The 26,464-nt window shown below is 44.6% G+C and overlaps 1 protein-coding gene across 1 annotated transcript in view; it reads right to left on the reverse strand.

The window, feature by feature from the left end:
• The window catches only part of VPS13B (vacuolar protein sorting 13 homolog B), a 785,675-nt gene that overhangs the window by 24,696 nt on the left and 734,515 nt on the right, over positions 1-26,464 (reverse strand). Inside the window, 10 exon segments of the mRNA XM_062188180.1 lie at positions 1,585-1,703; positions 14,312-14,511; positions 14,721-14,848; positions 17,716-17,999; positions 20,750-20,896; positions 23,416-23,604; positions 24,709-24,910; positions 25,267-25,437; positions 25,940-26,115; positions 26,294-26,377. Coding sequence (XP_062044164.1) covers positions 1,585-1,703; positions 14,312-14,511; positions 14,721-14,848; positions 17,716-17,999; positions 20,750-20,896; positions 23,416-23,604; positions 24,709-24,910; positions 25,267-25,437; positions 25,940-26,115; positions 26,294-26,377 — 1,700 coding nt within the window.

Raw genomic sequence — 26,464 nt, forward strand, 5'->3', positions numbered from 1 at the left:
GTATTTTTATTTATACCACGGAGTATGTGAGTGTTGCCACTGTCACAAACATTTATACTCTAGATAAACTGTTTTGAAGTCATTGTGTAGGCTCGAAATGATTACTATTTAAAATTGAGTCTCTAATTTCGTGATACTATTAACTGATGTCTTTAAAATGAGTTATTTTAAAAATTTGAGCAGTAGAGAGACAGAGAGACAGGCATAGAGAAAGCACTCTCATCCATCTGCTGTTTCACTCCCCAAATGCTTACAAGGGCCAGAGCTGGCTGGGCTGGAGCCAGGAGCCAGGCCTCCCACATGGGTGGCAGACACCCAATTACTGGTACCCTCATGGCCGCCTCCTGGGATGTGCCAGGGCAGGAAGCTGGAATCAGGAGCTGAAGCTAGGAACCAAGCCCAGGTACTCTGATGTGGGAGGTAGGCATCTTAACTGCTAGGCTAAATGCCTGTTCCTAGACTATTAAGTTGTCACAAATACTTTTAGGCAAAGAAAATATGCTATCCAACACTGTTTGAAATATTTTAAATTCAAATCAGCAAAGTTCAAATTATAGGCTTCTTAACCATATATGAATAGCAAAGTAACCTTTTCAAAGAAGGTTTTAAACAAATGCATGAAAGCTAGTATTATTTTACATTTTAATTTTCAACCTTTTTCTGATTATAAAATGCTACAGTTGAAAATTAAAATATGGAAATTATTAAATAACCACTTATAAACCCTACATCTATTAACAACTTGATTGTCTTTTCCTTTCATTCTTTTAGGAATGTTTTCTAAGTGTGAGTGTGTGAATCTGTTTACATTTCTTTGATTACTCGTATTTCCTCTTGCTAGAATTTTCTGTTCATGTCCCCCCCCCCTTTTTTTTTTTGGACAGGGTATCTTTACATTATTCTGATTGAATTATATGGGTTCTTTAAATTAAGAATACTAACTCTTTGGTCGTTTTTTAAAATTATTACCTGAGAAATAGAGTTACAGACAGAGAGAGGGAGAGACACAGAGAAAAGTCTTCCATCTGTTGGTTCATTCTCCAAATGGCCGCAACGGCCAGAGCTTGGCCAATCCAAAGCCAGGAGCTTCTTCGGGGTCTCCCATGCAGGTGCAGGGGCTCAAGCACTTGGGCCATCTTCTGCTGCTTTCCCAGGCCATAGCAGAGAGCTGGATCGGAAAAGGAGGAGCTGGGAAATGAACCGGCTCCCTTTTGGAATTCTGGCGCCACAGGCAGAGTGTTAGCCTACTATGCCACAGCACTGGTCCCTTGGTTCATGTTTTTAAAACTTGATGAAAACAGGTCAAATGGGGAATGTGGCTCTATGGGGTGTTTTAGATTTCCTGAAATTCTAATTGCTAAGTGTAATTACTATATTGAATTTCATGCTAATAATAATGGTGTGATCAGTTTGTTCAACTTGTATGACATGGAAAAGTACCCAATACCCATACTCTTATGGATTACCCATTCATTAACCAAGGCTTCAATGTGTGCAGGGATAAGAAAGAATGGTACAGAGCAGGCTTACGACTTGCTAACGAGAAGGCTAACTGTACTGCCACCAGAAAACGATTGAACCCACCTGCTGGTCGTGGTTACCATAGGTCCTGCTTTCCCTTCTGGGGCCACAGTGATGAAGACTGTTCCACACTGATGCACAACGTCCACATACACAGAGCCAAAGCCAGTCAAGAACACGACCTGCAGAAAGAATACTCAAAATCTTATTAAAAAGGAATAAGAAACACTACTGAAATGGCCGACTTCACGTCTCAGGTTCTGATTCAATGCCACGAATACTTCCTGGTTCTACTTCATATCCATGTGTCGAGGCCATTTGGTTCACTTGAAATGAAAAAAAAAAAAAAAAAGGAAGAAGAGAAAGATCGATCAAATCCAGATTTTTCAATATCCAGCTGTAAGGTTCACAGAAACAAATGATGGATGACGGGGCACGAGTGTCTTCATTCTCTGCAAGTCTGGAGTTGGCAAGTGCTCTGGATGGCTGGAGCCCAGCCATGGGCCAGCTTTATGTGCGCATATGAATCTTTGTGGGAAAAAACCCCTGAAACTCAGCCCTTGAAATGCAATGTGCAAAAGCTTTTCAGGCTTGTGAGTGTTGACTTCCTGCCATGGGGTGCCCTTCCAGGCTGGCCACACCCATACAAGTCACAACTCCCCTGCCCCCAACAGGACCCTCACAGAGCCGATAACAAGAATGCTAGAGGTGCCAATTTGCTTGCGGTCAAAGTTATTTTTTCCATCATGAGAAGGGGGATTAAAACTTAAAAAAAAAAGTTCTATCTCAGAAGCCAGGTGCCAGGCCAGCAGAACAGATGTCCTTTCAGCATTAAATACCAATGTTGCTTAAATGGATAAATATTTGAAAACAGAACAGAACTATGTGAAAAACAACTCTAAGAACATCATGTTCACGGCCAAGATTACCTGAGAGCAGGGGCGGGAACCTCCTCGTGCTCGGCAGTGTTGGTTCTGATTAGTGGTCACCCCAATTCTGTGCACATCTGGGCTCTTTATTAATGTTCGACAGCAAATGAAAGAAGGCTGAAAAATCCCTGGATGAGGGAACAAAGCTGGGTGCCTGCTTGACAAGCAATGAGCGTGCTCTAATTCTGACCACGTGAAGAGCCGCGGACTCCGGTTGGGAAGAGCCGGGCATTTCTCTCGTGCGACGGCCCCTGCTTCAGCTTCCAGGGCCTGGGGACGTCACCTCTGCCTCCTCCCTGCAGCCCAGCCTGGCCTTCCCTCTGCTGCTGCTTTTTCATTTCATAGCTTCTGCTCTCACCCGGGCCCTCTGGCTGCCACTCACCACGCCCTGGCCTAGGAGACACTTTCCCCTACAGGTCCTTTCAAAACCCTGCGACCCCTTCACATCCAGCTTAGAGGACACTTATTCCTGTCCCGAACGTTTCGATTCCCTTCTTCAGCTTGATGCCTATGCCTGCATTCTATCTGGTCAGATGTTTGTTTGTACCGAGGTTACCTGTTAGATACCTGACTCACATCACTAGACTGCAAGCTTCTTGAGGGCAGGAATACAATCAATCTGTTGCTGTCTGTATTCTCTATGGTCATGTTTCTCAAATGGATCATTTTGCAAAAATATCTTTTTTTTTTTTTTTGACAGGCAGAGTTAGGCAGTGAGAGAGAGTTATCGACAGTGAGAGAGACAGAGAGAAAGGTCTTCCTTCCATTGGTTCACTCCCCTATTGGCCGATACTGCCGGCGCTGTGCCGATCCGAAGCCAGGAGTCAGGCACTTCCTCCTGGTCTCCCATGCGGGTGCAGGGGCCCAAGTGCTTGGGCCATCCTCCATTGCACTCCCGGGCCACAGCAGAGAGCTGGACTGGAAGAGGAGCAACCGGGACAGGATCTGGTGCCTGAACCCAGATTAGAACCTGGGGTGCCTGCGCCATAGGTGGAGAATTAGCCTAGTGAGCCATGGCACCAGCCGCAAAAATATCTTTCAACATACTCTGTATCCTGAATTTATCCCATTTGTTCCAAGGTAAGAACTTGATTATGATATAATTTGGCATTAAAACATAATTAATGGTGCCACAGTAGGTTAATCCTCTGCCTGTGGTGTTGGCATCCCATTTGGGTGCTGGTTCGAGTTCCGGCAGCTCCTTTTCTGATCCAGCTCTCTGCTATGGCATGGGAAAGCAGTAGAAGATGGTCCAAGTCCTTGGGCCCCTGCACCTGCATGGGAGACCTGGAAGAAGCTCCTGGCTCCTGGCTTTGGATCAGCTCAGCTCTGGCCACTGTAGCCATTTAGGGAGCGAAACAGTGAATGGAAGACCTTTCTCTCTGTCTTCCTCCCACTGTCTGTAACTCTACCTCTCAAATAAATAAATTCTTTAAAACAAACAAACATGTAATTAATGGGGAGAGGGCTCTGTGGCATAAGCTTCTGCTTGCAACGCTAGCATGCCACATCACAGTGTTAGTTTGAGTCTGTTTTGCTTCCGACTCAACTCCCTGCAAATGCACTTGGGAAAGCAGTAGAGAATGGCCCAAGTGCTTGGGCTCCGGTCACCCATGTAGACCACCTGGATTGAGTTACTGGCTCCTGGCTGTGGCATGGATCCAGCTATTATGGCCATTTGAGGAGTGAACCAGTGGATAGAAGATCTCTCTTTCTCTCACTCTGGGTTTCAAATATATAAATACATCTTTTAAAAAATGTAATTAATGGCTTCAAAATGACTGAGCTCCTGGATGTGTAAAAAAGATCTTCCATGACATTCTGACTCGCATTTATGTAAGCCGTCTTACTGGCTGACATATAAAGTAAGTGAACTCCTTTACCAGGCTGGAGGATGATGGGACTGTTCACTTGGCACAGAGCGATGCTCCCCTCTATACTCCTCCTTCTCTGTGACTGTGCGTTACTTTGGTGTGTAACCCTGGCTTTTGGCGGACAGGGCTGAAAACCAGAACTACTGTCCCTCAAAGGAGGGAGGGAGGCTCAGCACAGGGAATATTTACTGCTCTGCTCAGTCTCAAAGTAATCTTCAAGCATTAAGACATGAGGATACTCATACTTTCTAAATCATAAAGATAAGGCAAACTGCTGGGTTGTGTTAACTGCTCAAGGGACTTTTGAAAGCAAGCAAATTAACCTAAACCTTTAAGGTACTTCTCCAGGCCAAAAACCTGGACTATGGGAGGAAATTTTTGCTGGTTGTCCATTCCACTCACCACGAGACAAGGAAGAAACACAGACTTTCAGCCTTGGAACCTCTCATCTACAGAGAAACCACTCATGCCTCTTGTAGAGTGGCAGCTCTGGGGATAAGGGAGTGGGGTAATGAAGTGACAGAGGAATTAGGCACCTACACCCTGGCCCCCAGAAGTTTAAAGTGCATCGTTGTTTTGGTCTGTGCAGTATACATCACAGGGAAGTACACATTAGCTGGTGATCTGAGAGGACATCTGCCAAGGGGAGCACCTGTGCTATCGACTCCTAGTGTCCACCCACGTCAAGTTCAAGCTCACCCCTTCTTCGGGACAAAAAGCAGCATTATCCTCCCCACTCCCCTGCCGCTCGCTACAGTCATGTGACCAGTTCTGGCCAACGTGCTGAAGGCAGAACTGACTCATAAAATTTCTGATTCAAAACATAAAAGAGCTAGTCTCCTTCCTCTGCTTCAGAGACTGAAGAGGGGCTTTGTGTTACAGAATACTGGTGGGAAAATCTGGTCCTTTGCCTGATGCTGCCAACAGAGTTTTACTGAAACGTAGTTGTGCTACTTGTTTACATATAGTCTCCGTGTAACAGCAGAGTTAAGAAGTTTCAACAGGGGCTGGTGTTGTGGTGTAGTGGGTAAAGCCACAGCCTATGATGACAGCATCCCATATGGGTGCTGGTTCAAGTCTTGGCTGCTCCACTTTTGATCCAGCTCCCTATCAATGTGCTTGGTAAAGCAGTGGAGGATGGCCTAAGTACTTGGGCCCCTTTACCCACATGGGAGACCAGGAAGCAGCTCCTGGTTCCGGGTGTTGGCCTGGCTCAGCCCTGGCTATTGTGGCCATTTGGGGAGTGATCCAGTAGATGGAAGACCTCTCTGTCTGTCTCTCCCTTCTTCTCTGTAACTGTGCCTTTCAAATAAATAAATAAATAAATCTAAAAATAAGTCACAAAAGAGATAATATAGACTGTAAAGGCCAAAACATTTACATTCTTGATCTAAAGGAAAAAGGTTGCTGACTCCTACCGTACATGGCTGTGGCAGATTGGTCACTGACCAATCTGGGTACATCCCAGCATGCACACCCTCCTGTAGTCCCTTCCCACACTGACATTAAGCTTGGCTGTTTGCTAACAGGGCACTGGCAAACAGGAAGCTTGGTGCAGCCTGCTTAGTAGGATTTACCCTTTGGCTACCATGTGAGGAAGCTGGGTCTAGAGTCCTTCAGGCAGAAGGAGCACAGAGAGAAACGGGGATAAAGTCCACACTCCCCGGCTGAATTCACCCCTCAGCTGACTCTCCACTGCAGACTGCCGCATGAGTGACCTGTGGCTCATCCTGAAGAAGAATCACCCAGACAACTCTTCAGAATCACGAAAAGCTGTCAATCAGTGTTACTCTAAGGCACTAGGTTTTGGGGTGGTTTGTTACAATGGGGAAGATACACGATGACGGAGCCTTCATCAACCTCGGTCCCCGAGTGACCATGTAGGACAGAGCCACCTAATGACACACACTGGGCAAGAAATAAATGCTAAGATTCTGAAAGGCAGAGTAATTTAGCTTATGCTACTACTATAGATATTTGTGACGGAATAGGATCCTAGGAAAAACATAAAACATGAGACCCTGGCTTAATGATCAGGTACTAGCAATTGACATTAAAAGCCATTACAGTGGGAATCTGTGTTTTGGGGTAGCAAGGCATTTAGTAAAACTGTTGCTAAGACTGCTTGGGAGGTAGATCACAAATCTAACACATTTGCATTTCTAGAAGATGAGATCTGAAAACAAAACAATAGTGTGTGTTGGCTGTAACTAGAAGAGACAGTCTCAGGAAACAGCTGTTCAAGTGATGCACAAAAAGGGACAGAGATGTTCCGGAAATGCAGGGCCTTCCAAAGTTAGAAATGCTTTTAAACCTTCTCTGATCTGAATGTCCATGTGCCTCCCAAATTCAAATGGTGAAATCCTGACCCCCAAGGTGATGGTATCAGCAGGTGGGAACGTTGGGGGGCAATGAGTGACCTTAAAAAAGGAGGCTGTGGGGGCCGGCGCTGTGGCATAGTGGGTAAAGCTGCTGCCTACAGTGTCAGCATCCCAAATGGGCGCTGGTTTGAGTCCTGGCTGCTCTACTTCTGATCCAGCTCTCTGCTGTGGCCTGGGAAAGCAGTAGAAGATGGGACACAGATGGTGAATCTAGGGACTGAATTAGACCCTGGTCACAGAGAGAAGGGGCAGATTTCCGAAATAATCCTGAGGTATTTCTGAGAGAATCTGGTGATCTACTGGATGATCCAAGGAAGACAAGACAAGGAAGGCATGGACACAGCAGGAAGAAGCTAGCGAGGCTTGGAAGCCAGATGTACCTGGTACACGTGTGCAAGTCAATCTCTCTGAGAAACAGGTAGCATCTACCTTTAAGGCATACAATAGGGAGTCATGACTATTCCTTCAACGTGTCTGAGATAAAACGGGCACTCAATATAAATTTACATAATATTATCTAAGGTCTTTGTCCTGGGAAAATAGTGACGACTTAAACTGAAGTAGAAGTTTGAGGGGAAGCTGGCTTTGGGTATGGGAGATGATCACCTTGCTTTCAGACACGCTGAGCCTGAGGTGCTTATGGTTCCCTCAAGTTAGGATGTCTGGTGGGCAGCTGGCAAGACCGAGCTGGAGCTCAGGAGGAAATGAGGTCTCCCACGAGGAGACAGAAGTGGTGTGAATTCGCAAGATGATCAAGGGAGAACACATTGTCTAGGGATGAAAGGGAACCAGCAGGTACTCTGGCTGTCATTCTTCTTATATATACTTTTTGAAAGCTATTTCCAGGAAATCCCTACTCCTGAATATCTTTGGAAACAGCTATGACTCAGGCAGAACACACGGCGAACACAAAGGAGAATCCAGACCAGGGCGCTTGGCAGACACTCAGAGGGGATGCCAGCTTGCCAGGATCTGTCTGGCCCTGGTACAGCACACGAGAGAAGGTGAGTGAAGTAAGCAAGAAGCCTGAACGACACCTTCGCTCCGTCAGACACTTGGAATGATGACTTTGTTTCTAAGTAACAATTCCTGGCTGGAGGCTGGAGTTCTGGGAAAATGACCACCTGCTGCTTTAAGCATCGGTGCTCAGGCCTGCCTCCCTGCGATCTGCACCACATGGACTGGTGACACATCAGAGTCACCAAGACAATCAACAGTGTCCAGTAATATTCTTGTACATAAGAAATATCTTACATAGTATCGTTACAACGTACCTTTAGACATATTTCTTACGTAAGAAATAGGGACTGGGAGTGGGTGTTCTGCTGCAGCCAGTTAAGCTACTGCTTGGGATACCTACATCCCATATCCGAGTGCTGATTAGAGTCCCAGCTCTCTGTTTCCATGCGGGTTTCCTGCTGATGCGTCCCAGTGCTCGGCTCCTGCCACCACATGGGAAATGCAGTTCCAGGACCCTAGCTTTGGCCTGGTCCAGCCCTGGCAGTTGTGGGTATTCAGAGAGAGAACCGGTAGATGAAGATATTTCTGCCCCTCTCACTCTACCTTTTGACTCGATGAAAATAAATAAATAAACATTAAAAAAAAAAAAAAAAGAAATGTGGGCTAGAGGACCATGGAGGTTGGTGTGTCACTGGCTGACTAGATCAGTCATTAGGGTAGTGTCCAGGATTCTCTACAGTATGTGGACCTTGGACTTGTTCTGCTCAACACATTTATTAATGATGTGGATGTAGATGCAGAAGGCATGCTCACCACATCTAGAGTTGACAGAAAATTACTATGGATATTTAATGCATTAGATGACAGCATCAGAATTTTTTTAGAACTGATTTCAACAAGCTGGAGTAAGCCAACAGCAACAAGACTTAATTTATTGGGGATAAATGTAAAGTCTTGTCATTGAGTTCATGAAGTCAACTGTACAGCAAGTTAAAGATAAAGACCTGGGGGATGTGGTTGACCACAAGTTCACTAATAACAAACAGTCTGAGCTCATTAATAAAAAGCTAGCTCATTCTTCTATTTTATTAATGGAAGCACAGGGAGGTGACAGCTGGCTCGACCACATTCAGAATACTGTGTGTAATTCTGGCTGCCCGAGTTTCTATAAAGGAACCAAACACACTGGTGTGTTCAGCCTTGGGGAACTGTGGTGACATTCGCTAAAGGACTGAACTGGGGACCAGAAATGTTTGGCCTGGATAAAGGACACTTAGAGCAGAGGCCAAAGCTGCCTTCCAGTCGAAGGGCAAGTGAACGGTCTGTGACGTCCTAGGGTGCAGAGCAAGGGTGAGCGAGTGCACGCTACAGGGCAGCATCCAGTTAGCTTAAGAAGAAACTTTCGGGGCTGGCGCTGTGGTGCAGTGGGTTAATGCCCTGGCCTGAAGCCCTGGCATCCCATATAGGCGCCGGTTCTAGTCCCAGCTGCTCCTCTTCTGATCCAGCTCTCTTCTATGGCCTGGGAGGGCGGTGGAGGATGACCCAGGTCCCTAGGCCCCTGTACCCACAAGGGAGCCCTGGAGGAAGCTCCTGGCTTCGGATCAGCTCAGCTCCGGCCATTGTGGCCATCTGGGGAGTGAACCAGCGGATGGAAGACCTCTCTCTTTGTCTCTACCTCTCTCTGTAACTCTGTCTTTCAAATAAATAAAATAAATCTTTAAAAAAAAAAAAAACAAAGAGGAAACTTTCTTAGTCACCACTGGAGCCAGGCATGACCATGGCGCTGGGAGCCCTCTGCGGCTAGATGCCAGGGAAGGGACTGCTGTACTAGTGAGAAAGAGCACTAGAGCACTTCTGACCTGTGCTCTGAGGGATCTGCAGGCAGCAGGATGTACAGCCAGGGCAGGACTTCAAAGCACAGGCAGTGACTGCAGCGTGGTGCAGGACAAACCGGACTGGGCTATGTGTGAGCAGGTGCCGCGTGGTTGTGAGCCCCCTGTTGCTGAGAACTCATTAAGCCTCAAGCCTTCCATCAGTAAATAAACATAAAAGTTACTGCTGTATGTTTGAATTTTTGCAGTGATCAAAGGCTCTGTCTTAGGACTTACTACACTTTACTGCATTTATTTAGTTAACTCAAGTCCTTGAAGGTGGGAATTGTGCCTTATTTGAGGCAAAGGGTTTGCCATTTGATAGGTCCTCAATAAAAGTTTGTTGAACAAACGAATGAAAGAATGGAGACTGTGTATGTGCAGGCATTTTGTCAATAGCACAGAGTTCCATAAATCTGCTGGGCTGTCATTCTGCCCCAGCCCCCTGAAATACAAACAATTTGGGAAGAAACAGCAGTGACGCTGACCCTGCTAAACACAGCTAAGAGTCAAAGATCATGAGAATTTACTGGATCTTTTTAGAAAGGAATTCACCTGTGAGTGAATCAATTTAATTCACTTTAGGGGGCTCCAACTGCACATTTTTCTTTGCTGTTTTAATGGCTCGGAAATTAGTTTTCATTAGCAATCTGATGACTTCTTATGGCTCTTAAGATAAAAACCAAATTATCGGACAGGGCAGCCAGGCCCCTGCCAGGCTCTCACTGCCTTGCCTGCCTCTTCTCCCTTCCCCTTTTCCTTCATCAGGAACTCTAAGGCTTCAGATCTGTAGCTCTTTTTGCCTAGAAAAATCTCCCACCCTCTGGTCTTCGTAATGTCTGTTCCTCTGTGAAGGCACAGACACAAAGCCTGCACCCAGAGACATATTCCCTGACCTCTCAAACTAGTCTGCACTCCCTCCGTCCATCCTTCCTTCTTCCCTCCCTTCCTTGATTGGTTTGTTTCTATGTTTGAAAGGCATAGTTGCAGAAAGAGATTTTTCCATCTTCTGGTTCACTCCCCAAATGGCTGTAACAGCCAAGGCTGAACCAGGCTGAATCCAGGACCAGGAGCCTGGAACTCCAACCAGGTCTCTCACATGGGTGGCAGAAGCCCAAGCAATTGGGCCACCTGCTTTTCCTGGGAGCATTCACAGGAAGCTGGATTGGAAGTGCTGTATCTGGGATTTGAACTGGTGCTCAAATGGGACACCAACATCATAGGAGTGGACTCCATGTGCACCAGGACACCGGCCCCTACTCTGCAGCTCTGTCTCCTAGCAGAGTTTATAGTAACACGACTATCCATGTGATTGCTTGCTTCAATCTCTCTCCTTCCATGTAAACTCCTTGAAGGCAAGGGCCATGTTCCACTCTTTCCAGCATACTTTATACAGTCCTTCTACCAAGTTTAAATGTTTGGCATTTATCCAGAATTCAAGAAGTACTTATTGATCAAATGAACATGGCAGGCACAAGATGTTTATGGGCTGTTTCCTTTGTACCTTATTTTTGAAGTTTTCAAAACTCCAACAAAAAGGTTTCTGATGATCAAAAATTGGAATCCCATACACTAAGGCAGGATTCTAAACTACTTCCCTGATAGGTTCAAATTATGACTTGAAATGATCATTTTTGTAAAGTTATTGTTTGTATTGATCTATTGAGAACCTGAAGACTGTCTTCCCCCTACCATCAGGCCACCACCCTGTGTCAAGGTAGGGATATGAGGGGCCCTGCCAGGTTCAGGGCTCAGCTGAACAAGCACAGTGTGTCTCTGAGCAGCTCTGAAGCCGGGAAACACAGCAGCTTCCCAGTCTCCACTGGCGAGCCACAGGCTGGCAGGTCTTCCTCCTGACTCCTGGTTCCAAGACCGCTTCTCGGGGAGATTATAAAGCCATTTCCACATATCCACTCCACTTCAAATATGACACCACACGGAGTGTCCTGAGACCCAGATGACTGGCCACCGAAGGAGTTCTCTTCCTGTAAACTCTGCCTGTGCATGCTACCTTGGAAATGTGTTGCCGGGGCCTGAGACCGTGGATGGAGGGAAGGTTTTGTGCAAGACACACTCCTTTCCTCAGGACACAGCCCGTGGGACAGCACCGGGGGTGAAGAGAGGAAGGAAGCCGCGCCTGCGGGACATATGGCGCCCAGCTCTCCGGGCTGTCCGGGAACAGGAGGCTTGCCTACGTCCTCAGAGGGCGGCGGGAAGGGTGTGGGAAAGAGCACCTCGGCTAAGCTTTGAAGTAGCCTTGACTACAAAGGCCTGAGGAAATTTACAGCGAACGGGAATCCCCAAAATACGGTTTGGCAGGCAGACTGCTCATTGTAAAGAATTCCCCAGTCAGATATAAGCAAGATTTCTAAAATCTTCCAACCCATGCGGGGGAGTGCAGGGGCCTTTGCAAAGCCTGCAATCTTTATTTGGTAGATGACCGAGACCGGGAGCGTCCCCTGGGGCACAGGGCCAGCAGATTCTTGGTGTTCAGCAGGTGAGCACTGCAGACGGAAAGCACACCCCAGCAGCTGGGACTGCTACTCACGCCAGGTCTCCCAGGCGAGCGTGGCCCTCAGGCCCTCGCCAGTTTTGAGGCCGTCCCCTCCTTCCCGGTCTCTCCTAGGAGAGCAGTTCATCCACACTTCACAAATCGACTTATGGCCACTGAAGAACAATCGGTTGCTCGTCCCCAGTACTCTGCATATCTGTCTGCACCTGTGCCCATTCTTGCCTCTTCCCCCCACCAAGCAAGTGGAAGTGGCCCTTCTGGAAAAGTCTGTTTCCTTTGCCTGCGCTGTGGATTTGTCTCTCTGGGCATCCGCCCGCTCCTATCTGCCACTCTCCTTGCCCAGCTTGTCTCCCATGCTGATCTCACGTTCTTCATGGCCGCCCTCCTGGAAAGCCTACTTGTCATCTGCCCCTCCCTCACTTCTCTCCTCTCCAGCGTGCGGTTTCTAATCATGGTCTTGCCTGGCTTCTTCCCAAGGCTCTGCACTTGGCAGCCCTTCTCCTGCCAGGGCCTCCCGGGTGCCCGGGTGCCCGCCCTGCGCTTCCGAGAGAGGCAGCTTCCCAAGGGCAGGCCTGGCCTCCTCCATGTCTCTCCATGGAGGCAGCCATGCATTTACTCATTCGCTGTTTACTGCGATCTCCCCGTGCTGACAGGCGCTCTGGTGCGAGGAGGAACGAAGCAAGTATCTGACTGCCAGCAATCTCGACGTGGTCGGAAACCATTCACAGAAGTAAGTGCAATTAAACGTTACAGATGTTACAGGAGGAGCCTTCCCGGGAGCTCTAACTTGATCTTGAGAGAGAAGAAGGAACGTGCCAGGAGCACTGGGGACGAGGAGGCGGGGAGCCCCTGGCGGGGAAGCCACACACGCAGCACAGGGCTTCAGCAGGGCCCTGGCCCCGGCTCTTGCCTGGACTGCCATTTCTGGAGGCCTCAGTTTCCACTTCTGTAATGTGGACGTGAGAGTCCCTAATTTGTGTATGGCTGCTGTACAGGTTAGATGAGAATGGAAGTGCTTAGGGCAAGGCCTGGCATAGAGTGATTATTAAATGATAACCATTACTATTACTGTAAATATATTTGTCACTTTAAAATATGTTTTTTTTTTTTTAACCACTACAAGTACAAGAGAACCCACTTCACAAGGCTTGTTGTGGAGACCAAATGAACCAATAAATGTAAAAGAGCTTTAAAAAAGTATAGCACAATATTATTCAGCCATAAAAAGGAATGAAGCTCTAATTCATGCTATAACATCAGTGAGCCTTGAAGACATTATGTTCAGTGAAATAAACCAGACACAAAAAGGATAAATACTTTATGACTCCACTTATCTGCTGTACTTAAAATAGGCAAATTCACAGACACAGAAAATAGAACAGAGGTTACTGGGGGTGAGGGGGAGGGGAAAAGAAAAGTGATTGCTTAATGGGTACAGAGTTTCTATTTGGAATGATGAAAGTGAGTCACAAACAGACAAGTGGCAGTAATTGTACAACACTGTAAATGTTATTTAATGCCACTGAATTATACACGTAAAGTGATAAATTTGAAGAGTAGCAGAAAGGACAGGCTACCTCTTGTGCCATTTTCAATGACATTGGTGCCCACTAGCACCCAGAGGAAGACAGAAACAAATTGGGACATTTTCTTCGCTCCGGTTTTAAGAACTGTACTCACACTTTCACAGTTTTATGGATTACTAGGAGATATATATATATATATATATGTGTGTGTGTGTGTGTGTGTATATAAAGCACATATATTACATATCAATATATATGCACATATATTATATAATATATACGCATTTAAAAGTACATAACTTATTATAGTATATAATTAAATGTATATAATATTATTCATTAACAAATATGTACCATATATAAATGTCTGAATTTTTAAGACAGGGAGTTAATATAGGACTGGTATTATAATTATCCAAAAATCCAGACAGCTGGACTACCTTCTACATAAAGAAGTCTAACAATTTTATTTCATTTTTGACCTTGGATCAGATCCAAGATGGCTTGCTTTTACCAAGTGTTTCTCTCCGGTAAATAGCTATATAGTGTACTTTGGAGACAAATACTTGTGTCTGAGAATTTATAACCTAATTAGGATGTAAAAATGGATATGCAAGTGGCCTCACACCGAGACAAGTTCAGCATTTAGAAAATCATGTTTAAAAACCAAACTGACACAACCTTAGAAAAGGGGATTTTTCTGTGGGCCTTGGCAGGGATACACACGGCTCACTGACCTGCATTCCCTGACTGTTGATGTCGATGGCATCACTCCACTCAGTTATTATTCTGTCTGGTAGTTCAACTCTCAAAAGGAGGCTAGGAAGGGAGTCTTTGGTCTTGCAGTCTGGGTAACTGGAAATCTGATGATACAGCTCGTGATGAACTGAGCTCTCAGGAGGAATTTTTTTGCAATAAACTTCAAACTTTGGAATATCTGAAATGGAAGAAAAAAAGGCATAGGCAGACTTAGACCATAAAGACAAAGACTTAGGGGTATTACACATAATGTGGCAAAAGAAACTCCTCAAGGAAGGATGAATAATATTTTCAAACATTCTTCACGAGGTACAGGCAACAACTAAATCATAAACCTCTGGAAAGAATGTAAGCTTTGTGTTGTTTGAATTAATGCTATAAAAATACCTTTACTATTTTCCTTGATAAGCACCGTTACTGGACATCTGTTGTGGAAAATCACTCGAGGACTAGGGTCTTCTGAGAGGGTTAAGTAAGTCACTCCGAAGTGTTCTTGGTACGTCAGCACTACAGCCCTGGAACACAATCAAGTCCACTGTCAGGAATGGCTGAGGAACAATCACTGGACTCGAACATATCTTCTCCTTTGCAACTCGGGGGACATGTTTTCCAGAAAAAGGAGGCCATTCTCTCATTTATTAATACAATATACTAATGAAATGCTTACTGGTTTTTCTGAGTAACATGGTTATCATAAGATATTAGAGAAATGTAACTACTTTTTTAAAACAAAAAACTAGTTCCTCCAAGACAACTATAGTCCATTACAGCTGGCCCCTGCTAAGCTTTTTGCTGCTCTTTGCTCTATGCACACGGACCTTACAACCTTACACTCTTCACACAGGGGCCTCTCTTCTTCCTCGCACGTGCTGAGTACATTTTGATAAAGGAGGCGCTGACTACCTTTTAGAAGTACTAGAGAATTCTGGTGCAGGTTTTTCTTTCTTTCTTTTTTTAAATTATAAATGTAGGCAGGCTACTAATGTTGTCAACTGTCACAATGATACTTACAGGATCTACACTGTAAGTCACTATCAGGAGCAAACTGCATTGTTTGGAGTTAGAAAAAACACCTGCATGGGCATACGTTGCTCTCTATGATGAACCCAGAGACATTATCCTATCCAGATCTATAGACTACAAAATGGTATTTTGAATCAAATAAGAAAAAAAATTCTCTAAAGTTTAACATGGACTTACCATCAAAATTAATCAAAGAGCACAGACAATTTGACAAGTGTAGGCCTTCATTCACACTGATGAAAAGGGGTCAGTAAAGTACTAAAGAAACTGCCACTGGCCCTCTGTCCCAACCTCATCCACCCTACTTGTTGGCCCTTCAGACTGTAGTCCTCTGAGGCACATGGTGGCGGCGTGTGGGGAGATGCCGGCCACTGTGCGCTGCTGTGTTGAGGGGAGGAAAGCCACGCGGGGCTGGGACAGCAAGGGATGAAGTCATCTTTGGAGTACGGCTGTGGGGCTCACAGTAAAGTCCTTTCTTTCCCCAGCCAGCCTAATTTTCAAAGAGGTGGGCCAGCCAACCTCAGAGAATTTCCTCTGATAGCCAAGAAAGCTGGGGGCCAAGAACAGAGTCTGATATTTTGAATATGAAAGCTAGCTTTATATTTATAGAGAAAATTCAATTATGCTCTAATTTTTAGAATTTTAAACTTAATTTCCAAATGAAGTTTGATTCAAATTTTTTTCAGTTTTTTTTTTTTTTGAAAGGCAGAGTTAGAGAGAGAGAGAGAGAGAGAGACAGACATAGATAGATCTTCCAACCAGTAGTGCACTCTCCAAATGGCCTCAATGGTCACAGCTGGGTCAGACCGAAGCCAAGAGCTTCCTCCAGGTCTCCCACATGGGAGCAGTGGCCCAAGTACTTGGGCCATCTTCTGTTGCTTTCCCAGGCACATCGCAGGGAGCAGGATCAGAAGTGGAGCAGCTGGGACTTGAACCGGTGCCTATATCGGAAGCTGGTGTTGCCACTGGTGGCTTAACCTGCTATGCCACAACACTGGCCCCTTCTCAGTTTAAACACAGGTTTTGCTTTATAGGCTTAAGTTCACACATCTTTCAAACACACTTCCTTAAACTCAATACACAACATCTCCAGCCAGAATACAAGTATAATCACTCCACTACAGAGTTAGTTTGTAAATGTTGTGAGAGAAGAAAGGCTGTGTGCAGGGGACAGGACCTTACCATTACGGAGAACTAGAGTTAAGCTCCTATCTTTTAAAATACTATTAAAGGGGCAGGTGTTGTGGCACAGTGGGTTAAGCCACTGATGGCAATGCTGGCATCCCACATGGGCACTGGTTTGTGTCTTGGCTGCTCCAGCTCCAATCCAGTTCCCTGCTATGGAACCAGGGAAAGCAGCAGCAGATAGCCCAAGTGCTTGGTTCTCTGAATCCATGTGGGAAACCCAGATGAAGTTGGCCTAGCTCTAACCACTGTGGCTGTTTGGAGAGTAAACCAGTGGATGGAAGATCAGTTTCTCTGTCTCAGTAACTCTGCCTTTCAAGTAAATAAACACAATTTTCAAAATAAAATAAAATGCTATTAAAAAAAAACCTCTATAATATTACATAATGTGTATATATTAAGACATAAATATGTATAGTTTCTGTATGTCATTTTAAAAAGATAAAGAAAAAAGTTAGGCTGGCTAAAATCTCAAAGCGCATGAATTTATAATCATGAGAATCAGGTACCTCTCATAAGGTCACAATATGTTTTCTTTTGTAGTTGTTACAGACACCATAAATAAGTTATTCCTGACAGCTGCAGAAAGGATGGACTGCATGCAAAACAACCACAAATGGGAGCCCAGGATGAACAAACCATTACACGACTCGGGCTTGATTCTGTGGTTGTCATTTGCATAATTGGTAATCAGGAATCGGAGCAGCTTGCGTGCAGAAACAACCGCAGCATGGAGCCTTCTGTGACTTGTGTTGATCTTACTTATCTCTCTTAGTGACTTTTCGAGAAAAATTCCATTTTGAAGAAAGATACAGGAAAATCAAAAGGTTTTCCAATTTGACTTTCTCACATTTCAACCCTTGTTTCTCATCATTGTGTGGAGCCTAAGGAGGCAGAGGAGAAAGCGCTCTCCCAGCACGAGGAGCTGCGGCTGTCACGGTCTTCCGCGGACAAGCTGCGGGAGCTGAAGTCTCCCACGGAGTACCCTGGGACAACCCACCCGTGATCACGACACTTGACCAATTGTATACACGCCGAGAAGCCGTTATAAAGAAAAATAAAAGCTCGTGATTACACATGGGGAGCACTGTGACTATTTTCCTGTCTCTTTTGGCATCTCAACAAACAGCTATACTGAGGAGCAAGGAAGGGCACGCACATATATGCAAAGTACCTGGTGCAGAAACCATTTTCCCTGAAATCCCCCAAGGGCACTGCCACGCTCTGTCTGGGAAACTCTTGTCTAACCACGGCTGGCAGGCTCCAGCACTGTGGGCCGTCGGCCCCTGCGGCTGGGGAAAAGCCCAGCAAGATCTGTTTCTGAAGCAACGAAGCATCCAACAGCGACAGGCTGACGTCAGGCATTAAGTCCCAGCAAGGAAGGGAACTGGATTTCAGTGCAGGCTGCTCTCCACCTGGGCAAATGCTAAAAGTCGCACTGTCTGGAACGTGGAAATGCTGAAAAGACACAATGCAGACACAGCACATTTACTACAGTCATACAGCAAAGGCAGGCTTTCTAAAGCATGCCTTCCAAGAAACCGTAAGCACATTTTCTCAGAAAGCGGCCAGGTTGGGGACATGGAATGCTGGTAACGCTGTTCCCACCAGTGAGCCTGTGACACCATTCCTCATGACAGTGAGGACAGGGTCTGCCTGCTTGGCCCTGACTAAGCATCATGGCTGGGATTACACAGGTGACACAGGGTGACACAAGGTCCTCATGGTTCCCCAGTGTTACAAACATGGTGCCATGTGGTAGCAATGCCATGTGCTGGGGAGGGAGTCCTCTGGACAGGTATGGATGCCCTGAAAGGGTGCAGTGTTCTGGGACATGCAGAGATCTGCATGATATACAGGCTAGGTTAGCGGGGCTGGAAGACAAATTCTGTCTGAGGCTCATTCTGAGGGAGGAGCCAACTCTGATCCCAGCCCTCACATGGAATCCCACATGGTACCTGGCTCACGGCATGGTCCCCAGATTTTAGAATTCAGAAGAGCCTTTGGAGATACCTGACCTGAACCTCCTCTTTTGCAGCCGAGGACACTGCTTTCCAGGGAGCTGAGCACTCGGCATTCGATTGCAAAGCCCTGCCAGAAGCCAGCTGTCCAGCTCTGGAGCTTAGGTTTTCCCTGAGGTCCCACAGTCTCCCTGAGAGACGAGGGACTAGACTAGTGTTTGCTTTTTAAAAAAGATTTATTTATTTGAAAGACAGAAGAGTAGGGAGAGAGGAAGGAGGAGGAAGGGGAGAGGGAAGGGGAGGGGAGGGGGAGGGGAGAGGGGAGGGGAGGGGGAGGGGAGGGGAGGAGGAGGGGAGGGGGAGGGGAGGGGAGGGGAGGGGGAGGGGAGGGGGAGGGGGGAGGGGGAGGGAAATATCTTCCATCCACTGGTTCACTCCCCAAACAGGGCTAAGCCAAAGCCAGGAACTTCTTTCAGGTCTCCCATGTGGATAACAGGGGCCCAAACACTTGGGCCGTCTTCTGCAGTCTTTCCAGATGCATTAGCAGGGAGCTGGTTCAGAAGTGGAGCAGCTGGGACTCAAACCAGCTCTCTGACATAGGATACAGGTGTTACAAGCGGTAGCTCAACTTGCTACACAACACCAGAGCCATTATTATATTTTTTTAAAAAATATCTCAGACCTACCTGAAGTAGGGTTAGAGTTGAAAAGGGGGGAAGACTCCTTAGCTGCAGGGAAGAACAGGGTCTTCCTTCTCCCCGAGAGCAGAGGCAAATCAGGCACTGCTGCCTGCTCATTTCCTGGGCGATCATCCTTTTCATTTAGATTTATGCATTTATTTGAAAGGCAGAGTTATAGAGAGAAGGAGAGGGAGAGACACAGAGACAGATCTTCCATTCTCTGGTTTACTCCCCAGATGGTCACAAAGGCAGGGCTGAAGCCAGGAACCAGGAGCTTCTTCGGATTCTATCACACGGTGGCAAGCTCCCAAGCACTTGGGCCATCTTCCACTGCTTTCCCAGGCACATTAGCAGGGAGCTGGATCAGAAGGGGAGCAACCAGGACACTAACTGGTGCCCATATGGGATGCTGGCATCGCAGGTGGCAGTTTGACATGTTAAGCCACAATGACAGCCCCTGCTGATTTAACTCTCAAAATACCCTTCAGGGAACTCAAAACTATGCCTATTTAAAAAAGGAGAAAATGGCAGCATGGGAAGCCTGATCCAGTGTCTCCAGAAACTTTAAGGTAGGGAGAGGTAGGAAAATTATCAGACACATGCTGATTTCTGGTCAAATCCTCAAAATGCAAATATCATTGACCTCTACTTCCCAGGTGGGCAATCAACTGGGAACTTCTGGTCACTTATTTTATCAATACATGAATGAATCAGGATGAAATGCCTGACATTTTTATAAATACCACAAGCCCATTATAATATTTGAAGCCTGTTTGTTTATTCTAATATAAATTTCAGGGGCTGAAAGTCAGGGGCAACAGTAAATGCAGAAAAGGTGGCTAAGACCTTCCTATATAACAGTTTCACTAGCAACATGACAGCATATCACATAGCACATTTGGTCTTTAAATTCCGCTAAATCTTTCCTTACTCTCGTAAAATATTTTAAAATATTATTTTATTAATTTTAATATTTATTTAATGTTAATATTTTAAAAGAGTGTTCCTTTTAATTGTACAAAGAGCTGAATCAAAAATCCTTCTGAACGTTCCCGGATTTTGTCTACATATCCTGCCCCTGCAATGTTACCAGAGATGAGCTGGTACATTTTCATATCCACTGTCCTTGCAGACACAGACCTCGCCGCTCCCAGGCCTGGGCCTCAGTTCAGGCCCTAGCCTTCTGTCCAGATGGTTCCTCCAGGCACAGTGGCCTGGGAGGCAGATGTTGGTTTCCTGGGGCTTGGGAGCCCATCCTGAGGCCCACGTCCCCGCTGCTGGTGGTTTAGCAAGTGTGCGAGTGGGCCGTGCTGCAGCCTCCGAGCAGATGGGGCACAGGCAGCACCAGTCCTGTGGTGTGTCAGCTGCTTTGTAGGATTTCTGCTTATTAATTACCTTGGAAGCACTGACCAGAACATCCATGCTTTTGGTTACAGTAAAAATAAGTGAGTTTCTCTTTACTTATATTGAGCGGTAGCTTTTTATCTGCCCTAGGTTAAAACAGTCTATCCTACGTATTGTTAATTTATCCTAACATAGACAAGGAGACCATGGCTTGACGGCTTACCTCCTTTCCAGAACAGGGACTGCAGACAGCTAACTGAGGTTTATAAAACAGTTGGTATGGGGTATTGTTGATTATTGTAGTCTTGTCTTCAATCTGAATAATCTGGATACCTTGCTGTACCATGGAGGAGATGCAGAACTGACATAACTGCAAGGTAAGGTAGGAGAGAGTCATTTTGACAATATTACAAGGGATAAAAACCTCTTGATTATTCTTAAAGGTTATTTTACCTATTGATTTGCCTGCAGCAGCACCAATGTTACCCTTTTCCACAGCATTCAAAGCATTTCATTTCAGCCTCAAAACATCCTGGCCCAAGACAATGGGCTGGTATTTATACTAGGGTACTTTAGCAAAGCGGCAGCTCTTGTTGCTACTGTGTAGTGACAGATAAGAGACTTGTTTTCTGGTTATTGCACAAATCACATCACAGAATACCTACTTAAAAAACACTCATTTGTAAACAAGTGCCACTCACTATAACCACAGAGTTCAATCCAGCTGCCTCCTACTCACTCTTATTACAGCAGCCATGTCACTGCTTGTGGGCCACAGAGAGTTCTGAGACCTTCCATGATGGCAGTCATGAAGAACAAAGGTATAACATCTGCATCTCATATATCATGTTGCTATACTATACTCTACCTGTTCTGAGTACTTTACGTGTGTTCACTCACAACATCCTCACAAAGCCTATGCAAGAGAGTTACTATTACCCCACTGTACAGAACAGGAAGGTGGGGCACACGGAAGCTAAGTAACTTGCCCATGGTCACAAAGATGAGAGAGGGTCTAGTTGGGTTTGGAGGCCAGGGTGTGTGGATCTAGGCGCCACTCTAAATTGCTTGGACCACCTCATTGCCCTACCGTGTTACATAAGGAACGGATGCTTAGAGAAGGTATTATTTGCCTAAAGATACCCATGCAGTAGGTGGTGAGGTCAGACTAGTGGCTGTTCTCACTGGGTGTTCTGGGAACCATAAGGGTCTCTGAAAAGAGGGTCCCAAGGTAAAAATTACTTTTAGAATAATAAGAAAGTATTATTTATCTTCTTTATTCCCTCATGAGCACACAAAACACGGCACATCATGTCATCACTGAGATGGGTAAGAAGGTATATGCTTGCATATTCTTGTGCTTTGAAAATTTGTCATAATTTGTTATTTGGTAAATATTGATATAATCCACAGGAAAAAAAGACCTTTTGGGGTCTTTGATAATTTTTGAGAGCATTTAGTGCTGAGACTAAAAAGTCTGAGAGTTACTAGTAAAGAATAATAAGACATCAATACGGTTTCTGACAGTTCATTTATTCACTCACATTTACTCAGTACTTGCTGTGGCTGCTTTGGAGGTGCTAGAGGTATGGGGCATTTGACTGTATGTTATAACATTTTTCTCGCAGTTTTGATGGTAGTTCTCAACTCCCAACTATTCAACTTGGGGTGATTCATGCTTACAGCTCTTTGCCATTTACACCCATGTTACAGTACTTTGGCCAGCAGAGCACAAACATGTGTTGCCCAGACAACTTTGAGGAAATGGATACCAGCCTTGAATACTGAAGAACGACCAAGTTCTTGTCTCGGGGAAATTTATTTTTTCAAAGTCACCAATTAACCCTAACTCTTCTCAAAGGGCTCTTCAAAGATGCCCATCAAAAATACAACGCCTGCCCAGAGAAAGGTCATTCTGATCTCGGCTACTCTAATAAAGTATCTGTCCTGTTTTGAAATTTTTATTTACTTTTGCTTATATGAAAGAGAGACAGAGAGAAACCTCTCATTTCCTGGTCCATTCCCCAAATGCCTACCATGGCTTCGCCTGGGCCTGGCGGAAGCCAGAAGCTGGGAACTCACTCTTGATCTGCTGTGTGGATCCACATGCTTGAGCCACTGCCTGCTGCCTCACCACTGGTAGGGCACACACTGGTAGGAAGCTAGATTTGGAAGATAATGACCATACTGTAAGGACAGCAGGAGACCTCTACCTGGTACTGTACTTCCAAACAAAACGGAATGCTTGCTTATTACTATATTATTCATTTAACTCGTATTCATAGACTTATATGTGCTGGAAAGCATTCGCCATTTGTGTGACTAAACCTCCTTAAGTAGGTTTTTTGTATCCATATCTCTAAAAAACAGGGGTGCCTGTCCACTACTCAAGGACTCAACCCCCTCTTATAGCATTGGTTCCATGGGAGAATCAGAACTGATCCACACTTCTCTGCCCAGGATGCCCCTGTCAGGGACAGAACGTTTGCTGCAGAGCCTTTGTCCTTGTGTTCAGTGCTAGAATGTTAGCAACTCTACTTCTTGTTCTACAAAAGCAGGCCAAGTACAATTCGTGGATGTTTTGGAGTAAGTTCATTCCACCTCCGCACATCCCCCACCACATACTATAAATCAAGTGAATGCTGAGAGTTCTGAAATAGAGTGGTTATTGGATAAATTATGTGACACAGCTTTTATCACTGGTGAAGAAGAAAAAAATACTGTAAAACAGAGCGGTCTAAGAAGTTAAGAAGTGTTTCACTGTTATAAATTACTGAGAACAAGCAATACCAAAAAGGGATTAAGGAAGAAAAGGACAGATTCCTTAGAAATAGGCTAAGAGAATGCCTTGCCATGTCCCCCTCCCAGCCACATGGACTCTGATCTTACCTTCTGATGCCCTGGGAAAGCACCAAGTCTTATTTCAGCATCAACAAATGCTTCTTCATCCAATGTCACGACTTCCCCGTTACCTCCATCTTTCCACTTTGGAGATGTCAGGTTATGGACCAGTTTAATTGCTACTGACTTGTGCACAGTGTTTGTATTTGCCCAGTATATTCCAATTTGAAAAGCTTCCTGGAAAAATAATACCTCAATTATAAAGTATTTTTCATAACTTTGATACTTTTTACCTCAGTCCTCAGGAATTTTTTTTATTATATAATAAGTCTACTAAGGCAACCAAATATCCCTCTATGGTTTTTACTTTTCTTTTTCTTTTTGTAATAGGAACATACATTTCACTTTGATTCCCAATGTCCTTTTGGATTTACAATGGAATTCATATTTATGGAAGGGGGAAATAACCATATCCAAAAGGTGACTATCCTGTAAATACCAAAGGCTTAAAAATTGAGGGCTTCATCTCATTTGACAAGAGAATAACATGCAACATTAGGTCCATATAGGTCAACATTCCAATTCCATAAAGTAACATCATCTGATTATTAAAGTACAAAGAGGAAGAATGCAATTGAATAAAGATGTTTAGGAACTGGAATTTTTAAAAAAACGACTCAAATTGTTTTTTATCAGGAAAACCTTTTATGTAAAAGTTCCTTTTATTCTACTTCCTTATAGATTTACGTGTCTTCTTGAAATGGGCTAGCCATATGAAAGTTCTCTTGTGATAGAATATAAAGTTTTCCTGGGAAAGTTTGTTTTGCAGTAAGGTTTTTCTTCCCTGGGTCATGACTGAGTCCATGTTGTTCTAATCAACCGGCTCAGCATTCATAATTATGGACACCAAGTTCACCTAGGAAGGAAAAAAGGCCCTGACGAAAACGGTTGCTCAGAAATCCTAAATACCTTGCAGGGCTCCGAGAATTTCCAGAAGAACCATAAAGAGCATCCAGTGGGCATCTCAGCACACAATATGGCTCTGTACTGAGCAGACCAACCCTAATGCTTGTCAAATATCCTGCATGCGATGGAAATGAGAATGTATCTAGTACAAGGTATCAAATTTAATAATAGCTCAAGCATGAATACTGCTGATGGGGAAAAAAAGACATCTGAAAAGTCTTTGAATATCAAAGAACATTCCATACCCCTTAGGTATGCATCTAGGAGGGCAGTTTTCCACAACTGATTCGTTCTGTTAGGATCATAAATGCAACCTCAGAATAAAATGTAGTTGTTGAGAGAAAAGAATTCATATTAGTTTAAAAGTTATGGTACCTGAAAATTAGGAGGAATAATAATTTTCCCAGCAGGAACCTGTAGAACAATCTTCTCTCCTTCAAACAGCCAGAGGTCCCACTTGGACTGATTGATAAGCAGGGCCCAAGGTAGAAGTTCTATCAACAAGGTTCTAACATATGGCTTCCAGACTGACAGCTTCACTCGCATTGGGCTATCCCACTGGCTCAGCTGCTCATTCCTGTTGCAAATATGCCATCCAAGAGATTCAATGAAATATGATGACTTCAATATTCATGAAATACGTTTAAGGATTCCAGACACACAATCTTACTGTGCGATACCTCTTCTCACCAGAGTTATTCAATGCTAGATTTGCATGTAGGACAGGCCAATTTTTCATGCAATTATGTGCTAGATTAAGACTTCAGAAATCTATAAAATATGTCCACTAAAATGACAAAAGGTCAGAATCTTATAGATACATGCAAGTCTCTTTTTTTCTTATACCATTTATTATCTAATGTTTTGGTGGGTGAAAAGTCATTTCTTAATGTTGAGAAATGTTTTTAGAAAAAGATTGCCAAAGAATGTCACCTGTCAGAATCTTTCTTATTATAGGGCCACATGGGTTGAATGGACTTTTCTGTTCCATAGAATTCTTCAAGAATCTGATTGACCGTGCCTCCAGGCTGTATCTTGGTGGCTATTTGCTTAATGAGGGATGTTGAGATGGGAACTGCACAATCTGAAGGATCATATTCTTCTCTAGGAAGTGGAAAGAAAATACAAGAATGATGTCAGCTTTATAAGGTGGTCTATAGTTTATTGAACAATATCTACCAACAAATGTATTATAAACCAATATGGTTTTGTAGGATTGAGTCAATTTAGGGTAATTTAGGAACTTACTACACAGCTTTGAGAGGATCTGAGTCCGAGTTTTTCCTCTTTCTCACCCCGCCCCCTGGCCTCCAACATGGGTGAGATCTCTAGGCATCTCTTTTTTTCACTTCAGAAATCATTTACATCTAATTCTAAATCTAAATTTCCCAATTACCTTTCATTTATTTCCAAGTGTAATCTGCAAGTCTGAATTTTATCTAAAACTACAAAAGAGGATAAGAGAACACTAGGCAAAGCAATTTTAAAATAACATTCTCATCAGATAACACACATAAAACCCCGCGTGTGCTTCCCCTCCCCGACAGCACACGGTTCCGTTTCTACTGAATTTCTCTTAGGAAAAGGGAAAGGATGCTTCTAATACCTTGCTTGGAATGTCAGGTGATGCACAAGGTCGGGTTCTATGTTCTGCAGTGCTTTTTCCTGGCCCTTTCCTGGAATAACTTGTGATTCGCTCAATCCCAAACTCCTTTTCTCCAAATGTATGATAATGGGGTCTGGAAGATGACTCCTCATGATAAACAGAGGGCTGAACACAATCTATAAAAATAAAAGGCCAGAACAACTTTCATATTTGCCTTGCTGCAGTATTCCAGCTGTTTGATGCTGAAACGCACTTGTAATAAATCTCTTCCCTGGGTCACTCTGACCTTAATTTATTTCAGAACAGGGAAGGTCAGGGTCATATACCGTATTTTAGGATTGGGAAAGCACTCACCATTCGTTGCTGTACTTGAGAGTTGGGTTCTAAAGTCAAAACTGTGCACCACACATAAATAATGGAGCCGTTTGAAGATGGCACCTGCACACGAGAGAGCAGAGCGCTCTGTTATGCACTAAACAACTCACTACTTAATCAGCATAAGGTCCACGTACAGTATCAGTTTGG

This window comes from Lepus europaeus, chromosome 4 (assembly GCF_033115175.1).
Source record: "Lepus europaeus isolate LE1 chromosome 4, mLepTim1.pri, whole genome shotgun sequence".
Lineage (NCBI taxonomy): Eukaryota > Metazoa > Chordata > Mammalia > Lagomorpha > Leporidae > Lepus > Lepus europaeus.